The sequence below is a fragment of the Entelurus aequoreus genome, linkage group LG08 (genome assembly GCF_033978785.1).
Source record: "Entelurus aequoreus isolate RoL-2023_Sb linkage group LG08, RoL_Eaeq_v1.1, whole genome shotgun sequence".
Taxonomy (NCBI): domain Eukaryota; kingdom Metazoa; phylum Chordata; class Actinopteri; order Syngnathiformes; family Syngnathidae; genus Entelurus; species Entelurus aequoreus.
The window spans coordinates 72,665,046-72,675,714 of NC_084738.1; the positions used below are offsets into that span (position 1 = coordinate 72,665,046).

At 32.0% G+C, this 10,669-nt stretch overlaps 1 protein-coding gene and 1 non-coding gene across 3 annotated transcripts in view; one reads left to right on the top strand and one right to left on the bottom strand.

Annotated features, from left to right (window-relative positions):
* Positions 1-2,366: 2,366 nt before the first annotated feature.
* On the bottom strand, positions 2,367-2,438 carry trnac-gca (transfer RNA cysteine (anticodon GCA)). The gene has a single exon. It is a non-coding gene; the product is annotated as a tRNA-Cys (tRNA).
* Positions 2,439-2,843: 405 nt separating this feature from the next.
* LOC133655213 (LIM and SH3 domain protein 1-like) overlaps positions 2,844-10,669 on the top strand; it is a 24,528-nt gene continuing 16,702 nt past the window's right edge. The window contains exons 1-3 of one of the 2 annotated variants that reach the window (XM_062055180.1): positions 2,844-3,026; positions 8,292-8,386; positions 9,499-9,583. In XM_062055180.1, the coding sequence (XP_061911164.1) occupies positions 2,958-3,026; positions 8,292-8,386; positions 9,499-9,583 (249 nt within the window). In that variant the 5' untranslated portion in view covers positions 2,844-2,957. The remainder of the gene's footprint in view (positions 3,027-8,291; positions 8,387-9,498; positions 9,584-10,669) is intronic. The other variant, XM_062055179.1, reaches the window with a different exon arrangement.

Genomic DNA, 10,669 nt, shown 5'->3' on the forward strand with positions numbered 1-10,669 from the left:
AGCAAAGCCTATTTAATAGAAATATTATTTGTTACAACATTACGTTACGGTGCGCCCCCTCCCTTCCCGTATCATGACTCTTTTTGGACGTCACCACATCAAAAAATCAACACAAGATGTCAAAACGGCCAAAACTGTCAGGTGCCCAGGGAAGAAAAAAGAGAAAAGAGGAGGAGAAACGAGAAAAAGACAGAGGTAGCAGGTAGGTAACGTTAGCCTACATGAAATTATTTGTCTGTTACAGAATGTGATAGTAACCATTAAGCTAATGTTACATGATTCGGCAATTGCTAATCAATAAATAGCTAGTTCTGTTTTAACGTCGGGTTAATATTGTGGAGGGGGCTAAATTGTTATGGAAAATAATAATGTAATGTTAGGTAATTACAGTACTCCCTGGTGTACAGTAATTTGTAAGTCATTCTGGTTAATGCAATATTAAAAAGCACAAATATAGAACTCTGTTGGATCCCCTTTTTTTGTAATATAGTTGTTAAAGTCATACTGGTTTGATATCTTCTTTTGTGCACTGCCTTATTTATATTGTATTTTTAATGTATTTTATGCAACTTGTTGACACGTTTTATTTTGTGTTTATGTATGTCAAAAATATTGTATTTCATATATTCATTTTTTTATTTTTTGTATTCATTTATTTATCCATATTTTTTTAAATCTTGTTAACAATTCTGATTGTTAATTTGCTTTCTTTAAGTAAAAAAAAGGTCAAAGACAAAGCTATTCGGTTTCTTGTGAGTATATACACTTCACTGCCGATGTGGGGGGGGGGGGGGGGGGGGCGCCACCTAAAATCTTGCCTAGGGCGCCAGATTGGTTAGGGCCGGGCCTGCTGAGAAGAACTATTTTCTGCAGGTTTAGTGGCAGGAAATAACGGCTGTTTAACATGAATTTGCCATGTTATTTTTATTTAACAATGGAAATGATAATCTCTTAAAATGAAGGTGCAAAAATAAGGAATATGTAAGAAATGCTTCATAAAGTGTAAGAAAATAGTGTGAAAATGTAAACATAAAAACCTGAGAAGCAGGGCCGGCCCGTGGCATAGGCCGTATAGGCAAATGCCAAGGGCGCCGTCCATCAGGGGGCGCCACGCCAGTGCCACAAATGTTGGAGGAAAAAAATTAAAAAGTTGGTACTATTATTTCTAAATACACAAAATAATCCCACGTTAATTAAAATGCAAAGCAAAGCCTATTTAATAGAAATATTATTTGTTACAACATTACGTTACGGTGCGCCCCCTCCCTTCCCGTATCATGACTCTTTTTGGACGTCACCACATCAAAAAATCAACACAAGATGTCAAAACGGCCAAAACTGTCAGGTGCCCAGGGAAGAAAAAAGAGAAAAGAGGAGGAGAAACGAGAAAAAGACAGAGGTAGCAGGTAGGTAACGTTAGCCTACATGAAATTATTTGTCTGTTACAGAATGTGATAGTAACCATTAAGCTAATGTTACATGATTCGGCAATTCCTAATCAATAAATAGCTAGTTCTGTTTTAACGTCGGGTTAATATTGTGGAGGGGGCTAAATTGTTATGGAAAATAATAATGTAACGTTAGGTAATTACAGTACTCCCTGGTGTACAGTCATTTGTAAGTCATTCTAGTTCATGCAATATTAAAAAGCACAAATAGAGAACTCTGTTGGATCCCCTTTTTTTGTAATATAGTTGTTAAAGTCATACTGGTTTGATATCTTGTTTTGTGCACTGCCTTATTTATATTGTATTTTTAATGTATTTTATGCAACTTGTTGACACGTTTTATTTTGTGTTTATGTATGTCAAAAATATTGTATTTCATATATTCATTTTTTTATTTTTTGTATTCATTTATTTATCCATATTTTTTTAAATCTTGTTAACAATTCTGATTGTTAATTTGCTTTCTTTAAGTAAAAAAAAAAGGTCAAAGACTAAGCTATTCGGTTTCTTGTGAGTATATACACTTCACTGCCGATGTGGGGGGGGGGGGGGGGGGGGGGGGGGGGGGCACCTAAAATCTTGCCTAGGGCGCCAGATTGGTTAGGGCCGGCCTGCTGAGAAGAACAATTTTCTGCAGGTTTAGTGGCAGGAAATAACGGCTGTGTAACATGAATTTGCCATCTTATTTTTATTAACTATGGAAATGATAATCTGTTAAAATGAAGGTGCAAAAATAAGGAATATGTAAGAAATGCTTCATAAAGTGTAAGAAAATATTACTCTAACGATATACAATTCATGTAGTATGGGTTAGGGCACATTCCATTAAAAAAAATATCAATTATGACGACAGAGGGTATTTTTACGTAAAATAAGTATGTGACGTTTGGAGCATTTTTTTTATAAGAAAATCAAAAGAGGGGGCACCCGGATTTGAACCGGGGACCTCTTGATCTGCAGTCAAATGCTCTACCACTGAGCTATACCCCCGATGATGTCTGACCACAGGTACGTAGAATATTTAAACAATAAAAAATAGTGATATGATATTATTATTCGGACAAATCCAAAAAAGCATGATGTATCCCGCTCTGCTACCTCAAGGTTCGATATAAACAAAATGGCAGCTTGATGAGGAGGACGTGTAGTACCTCGCAGCGTCCAGCAGAGGCTGCTCCAACGCAGCCCCTACGACCAAGTCGGGAATATTACGAGGAGCAAATCACTCGGCGGACTTTGACTCGTCGCGTTTGTTTTGAAAGCACGTTTGAGACCAAACAAAGCACACTTTTACTTGGAAATGACACAGTGTCTGTTTAAGATGACAAAAGTGACGTTTAAGAGAGGCGACGCTCTGCTTCAAGCAGACTCCGCCCCCCCGTGACGTCACGCCTGCATTAAAGCCACGCTCTCGCAGGAGGTCAGCTGACTTGTGGCCGCATCGACGTCGTCATCGTCGACTTTCTTCTTCTTATCTCGACTTGTCGTCTTAGTCCTGCGGGAGCGAGGATGAATCCGACCTGCGGAAGATGCAGCAAGGCAGTTTATCCCACCGAGAAAGTCAACTGCCTGGACAAGGTGACGTCACACTCTCCTCCTTCACGGTGCACAGTCTGACAGGTCATACCGCGCGGGGGGGAAAAAGAACGTTAAGTGTGTACAAATTAAAGCAGGAATTGTATTGCAATATTTCAAATATGTATCATTTATATTTCAAATACTTGCTGCTCAAATCAACCTGATCAAAATAGTCATTCAATATTTCCACAAAAAAAGAAAAAAAATGACAGATGGATGTAGAAAGATGTCGTGTTATTTTGTAGCTTTTTTTTCTATTTTATCTTTTTAAGTTGTTGTAACCCTAGTTACGAACTAGTAATAGAGGAAACAGGTGAGTAGTAGTCAATGTGTAAATATCGAACTGGACTAGTATCAGTTTATGCTGAAACTTTTGCCAGGCCACTTCATTAGGTACACAAAGTAGCCTCTTTTTCTCCGCACGAATTATAAATATAAAATATTTCTTACATTTGTCTGCCAAGAAAGGTAATGATAATAATTTGAAAAAAAACTGTTTTGTTATTTGATTTGTTACCATTGAAATATAATAATACAAAAATAAATTAAAAAAGGGATTACTCCCTATATGTGTGTATATATATATGTATATATTAGGGCTGCAACTAACGATTAATTTGATAATCGATTAATCTGTCGATTATTACTTCGATTAATCGATTAATAATCGGATAAAAGAGACAAACTACATTTATATCCTTTCCAGTATTTTTTTGAAAAAAACAGCATACTGGCACCATACTTATTTTGATTATTGTTTCTCAGCTGTTTGTACATGTTGCAGTTTATGAATAAAGGTTTATTTGAATAAAAAATAAAAATAAATTATTTTTTTTTAAAAAGCCTCTGCGCATGCATCCAACGAATCGATGACTAAATTAATCGGCAACTATTTTTATAATCGATTTTAATCGATTTAATCGATTAGTTGTTGCAGCCTAATATATATATATATATATATATATATATATATATATATATATATATATATATATATATATATATATATATATAGTATATATATATATATATATATATATATATATATATTATATATGTGTATGTGTGTATATATATATATATTTATATATGTGTATGTGTGTGTATATATATATATATATATATATATATATTTATATATGTGTATGTGTGTATATATATATATATATTTATATATGTGTATGTGTGTATATATATATATATATATATATATATTTATATTTATATATGTGTATGTGTGTATATATATATTTATATATGTGTATGTGTGTATATATATATATATATATATATATATATATATATATATATATATATATATTTATATTTATATATGTGTATGTGTATATATATATTTATATATGTGTATGTGTGTATATATATATATATATATATATATATATATATATATATATATATATATATATATATGTATATATATATATATATATATATATATATATATATATATATATATATATATATATATATATATATATATATATATATATATATATGTATCTGTTTATATTTATTTTATTTCTGATTATTATTATTATTAATGTATTATTATTTCTTTTCTTTTTTTCTGTTTATTTAATCGATGTATTTGTAGATATTACTTTGTTTTGTTTTTGTTGTTTCTTTCTTTTTTGGGGGGGGGAGGTGGGTGGTATGGGTGGGACATAAACAAAAATATTTTGACATTTAGGGCAGATAATAGATATATGATTTATGTGAATATGATGTAATGGATAGGAATGTCTGATGCTGGATGTCAATAAAAAAATTAAAAAATTAAATAAATAAATAAAATATAATAATAATAATAAACTTAATTGGTTTAAATAACATGGATACACAATTTATAGACCTAATATGAATGGAATAAAATTATATGAAATATAAATAAACAAAAATTGCTACAGTAAATATTTGTTTTAGGTTTATTTCAAACATGCACATATCTTGACATATTTCGCATATTTTAATCTTCTCCTTACAACATGTCCAACGAAAAGGAGTAGGAAGAAACTCATTAGATCCTACCCCTTTTCCATTTCTGAGCAATTATTTACACGTTTGTGCGTTTTTTCTTTTCATTTTTTAAATGAAGAATAAACTTTTCTCTTAAATAAATCAATATGAAAATGAGTCCTAAATGTCCGTGTAATATTCCATAAATATTTTTGGGAACAAAAAAAATCAATAAAAAAAACATTTGATAATGTATTGGAACGTGTGCCTTGGCAAATATAATAATATATACATTTGATATGAAGTGAATTATTGTCATCTGCACTGGTGCGGAACTGTTTCGGATATTTTGACGCTTTATTTAGCTCGATAAGAGGCTCAAATACTTCAAAAAACAATCCGTCATTAAAGCTGTGTCAGGTTCAAACACTGATGACATTTATTAAACAGACAAGAAGCAAGGAATCATGCAGAGACAGAGTTCGATTTGGCTCAATGAGGAGAGACGTATTGGGCTGTACACTCAGTTACAGTTCCAACCTACGCTCTAAGGCACAGTCCACGTGCTCCTCTATTTATTCGGGAGGTCCCTGGTTACATCACTGAGGCTGCTTCTGAAGGAAGGGGGGTCATTTCAGCAGCCCCAGTAGACACAATATATGATTTTTCAGAAATGGAAATGTGCTGACACTCGTGATATCGCAGTGTCTCTGCTTTGTCTGCGTCACGGCACTCGATGTTCGCCCTTGGCAGTCAGCAGGCCGGGTCTGGACACAAGCACTGATACGAGACCACTCGCAATCGTGGATTGCAAGTTGTCCCTTTGCACAGATAGAAAAGTACAACTTCAGCACCATTGATAATAACTATAGCAACGGCCTTTAAGCATAAGAGTTGTGTGATAATTTACACATAATTATTCTAACATTCCCTCCTGTTTATCACATAACTTCCCCAGAATCTTCTTATCCCTAATAACTTCTTCTTGCGATTTTCAGTTAATAGTTCATTTCCCTACGGCCAAGTTATGTTTACACTCAGAGTTCAACATCATTTTATTTTTATTTTTATATATAGTCATAACTTATACATATTATTCTAACAGCTGCAAGCAGTGAAGGACGGTGCGACTCTGTGTGCGTACGCGAGTCGGCGGGCCCGCCGTCAAAATTTCATAAAGATCGGAATATGTGACCTGGCATAATTTTCTATCACAAAGGGCCGATCTTGGGTGTCGCTAAGCTGAACATAAATGCTAACATTACCATGCGTCAAAAAACAAGATATGTGATTCTGTGGCATGAATTGATTAACGTGGACCCCGACTTAAACAAGATGAACAACTTATTGGGGTGTTACCTTTTAGTGTACGTAATATGTACTGTACTGTGTAAACTGTACTGTTTCATATCATGTATTCTCTTCCTTTGCAATCTACTTATAAAAGTTCCAATCAATCAATCAATGCTATTTTAACTGACCCTTTTTTACCCAGAATGCAACAGGACAATTCAAATGGCTGCCAGTGTGTAGCTATGATGCTAGGCTAGGTTTGTTTTTGGCTCATTTTTGGAGGAGAAATCAATGCTTTGTTTTGTTTCTCTTAATACAAATAAATTACCAGATTGTTTGCAAAACAGCTAAATGCCAATAGAAAAAAATGCAAAAAATAATTGTGAAGCCATGATTGCGGTAAGTAAACTATTTAGTGACTCTGCCCTGACTTGTTCTCTTAAACGTTGCTTAGTTTGTTTAAAATTTAACCACTATTGTGGATCAAATAAAACAAATATGGTGTATATATATATATATATGTGTGTGTGTGTGTGTGTGTATATATGTATTTGTGTGTGTGTGTGTGTGTGTGTGTGTGTGTGTGTGTGTGTGTGTGTGTGTGTGTGTGTGTGTGTGTGTGTGTGTGTGTGTGTGTGTGTGTGTGTGTGTGTGTGTGTGTGTGTGTTTATATATATACATATGTATATGTGTGTATATACAAACGTATATGTATATATACATATATTTGTGTATATATACATATATACATATATATGTATGTATGTATTAAAGTGTATATATATATATATATATATATATATATATATATATATATATATATATATATATATATATATATATATATTTATAAATACACAATATTTAAGGTTTTATTTTTCATACTTCATCTGGCATTGTTGTCACAGTGTGTGGGTGTGTGTGTGTGGGTGTATATATATTTATATATATACATATGTATATATATATATATATATGTGTGTATATATGTATATATATACATATATATGTATGTATGTATTAATGTGTATATATATGTATATATATATATATATATATATATATATATATATATATATATATATATATATATATATATATATATATATATATATATATATATATATATATATATATATATATATATATATGTATTTATGTATATATATAGTTATATATACACAATATTTAAGGTTTTATCGTTCATACTTCATCTGGCATCGTTGTCACAGTGTGTGTGTGTGTGTGTGTGTGTGTGTGTGTGTGTGTGTGTGTGTGTGTGTGTGTGTGTGTGTGTGTGTGTGTGTGTTTATATATATACATATGTATATGTGTGTATATACAAACGTATATGTGTATATATACATATATTTGTGTATATATACATATATACATATATATGTATGTATGTATTAAAGTGTATATATATATATATATATATATATATATATATATATATATATATATATATATATATATATATATATATATATATATATATATTTATAAATACACAATATTTAAGGTTTTATTTTTCATACTTCATCTGGCATTGTTGTCACAGTGTGTGGGTGTGTGTGTGTGGGTGTATATATATTTATATATATATACATATGTATATATATATATATATGTGTGTATATATGTATATATATACATATATATGTATGTATGTATTAATGTGTATATATATGTATATATACATATATATATATATATATATATATATATATATATATATATATATATATATATATATATATATATATATATATATATATATATATATATATATATATATATATGTATGTATTTATGTATATATATAGTTATATATACACAATATTTAAGGTTTTATCGTTCATACTTCATCTGGCATCGTTGTCACAGTGTGTGTGTGTGTGTGTGTGTGTGTGTGTGTGTGTGTGTGTGTGTGTGTGTGTGTGTGTGTGTGTGTGTGTGTGTGTGTGTGTGTGTGTGTGTGTGTGTGTGTAGTACTGGCACAAAGGTTGTTTCAGCTGTGAGGTGTGTAAGATGGCCCTGAGCATGAACAACTACAAAGGCTTCGACAAGCGACCTTACTGCAGCATGTAAGTACACACACAAAGTAGTACAGTAATGACACCAAAATAGACTAAGTACACACACAAAGTAGTACAGTAATGACACCAAAATAGACTAAGTACACACACAAAGTAGTACAGTAATGACACCAAAATAGACTAAGTACACACACAAAGTAGTACAATAATGAGAGAAAAATATACTAAGTACACACACAAAGTAGTACAGTAATGAGAGAAAAATATACTAAGTACACACACAAAGTAGTACAGTAATGAGAGAAAAATAGACTAAGTACACACACAAAGTAGTACAGTAATGACACCAAAATAGACTAAGTACACACACAAAGTAGTACAGTAATGACACCAAAATAGACTAAGTACACACACAAAGTAGTACAATAATGAGAGAAAAATATACTAAGTACACACACAAAGTAGTACAGTAATGAGAGAAAAATAGACTAAGTACACACACAAAGTAGTACAGTAATGACACCATAATAGACTAAGTACACACACAAAGTAGTACAATAATGAGAGAAAAATAGACTAAGTACACACACAAAGTAGTACAGTAATGAGAGAAAAGTAGACTAAGTACACACACAAAGTAGTACAGTAATGACACCAAAATAGACTAAGTACACACACAAAGTAGTACAGTAATGACACCAAAATAGACTAAGTACACACACAAAGTAGTACAGTAATGACACCAAAATAGACTAAGTACACACACAAAGTAGTACAGTAATGACACCAAAATAGACTAAGTACACACACAAAGTAGTACAGTAATGAGAGAAAAGTAGACTAAGTACACACATAAAGTAGTACAGTAATGACACCAAAATAGACTAAGTACACACACAAAGTAGTACAATAATGACACAAAAGTAGACTAAGTACACACACAAAGTAGTACAATAATGACACAAAAGTAGACTAAGTACACACACAAAGTAGTACAATAATGACACCAAAATAGACTAAGTACACACACAAAGTAGTACAGTAATGACACCAAAATAGACTAAGTACACACACAAAGTAGTACAATAATGACACCAAAATAGACTAAGTACACACACAAAGTAGTACAATAATAAACTAACATGTTGTTTACATTGCAGGCATTACCCTAAAACGTCCTTCACCATCGTCACTGACACACCTGAGAACCTGAGACTCAAGCAACAGAGCATGCTCAACAGTCAGGTGAGGGAGGCTCCGCCCACTTCCAGCGGAACCATCTTCTATCTAATAAATATATATATATATATATACATATATATATATGTATACATGTATATATATATAGATATAAAAACAATTGTATTAATATATTTGTTTACTATACTTTCTGATATTTTAATTGTACAATTCAATGAATGGAAATGAACACAAATGTAGCATTTACATTTGTTACAATTAAAAAGTTTGTTGTCGTATTCATGATTGTGATATTTAGTATTTAATTGTTTTACCGTTGTCGTTGATCAAAATGTGAATGTGTATTTTAGTGACGTCATATTATTATTAATGTTGTGAATGTCCATCCATTTCCTCATTGTGGTCGCAGGTCAGCTGGAACCTACCTAATATTTGTGTACAATAATAAACAATTATATGAATAAAATACTACAATATTTTAAATGAAACGATAATATTGATACAATTGTTCATATATATATATATATATATATATATATATATATATATATATATATATATATACAGTATATATATATTTTATTTTATTTTATTTTTATTTTTTTACATATATATATATATATACAGTGTATATACTGTGGGGCAGCGCGGTGGAAGAGGGGTTAGTGCGTCTGCCTCACAATACGAAGGTCCTGAGTAGTCGTGAGTTCAATCCCGGCCTCGGGATCTTTCTGTGTGGAGTTTGCATGTTCTCCCCGTGACTGTGTGGGTTCCCTCCGGGTACTCCGGCTTCCTCCCACCTCCAAAGACATGCACCTGGGGATAGGCCCCTCCCACCTCCAAAGACATGCACCTGGGGATAGGTTGATTGGCAACACTAAATTGGCCCTAGTGTGTGAATGTGAGTGTGAATGTTGTCTGTCTATCTGTGTTGGCCCTGTGATGAAGTGGCGACTTGTCCAGGGTGTACCCCGCCTTCCGCCCGATTGTAGCTGAGATAGGCTCCAGCGCCCCCCGCGACCCCGAAGGGAATAAGCGGTAGAAAATGGATGGATGGATGTATATATATGTGTGTGTGTGTATGTATATATATATATATATATATATATATATATATATATATATATATCT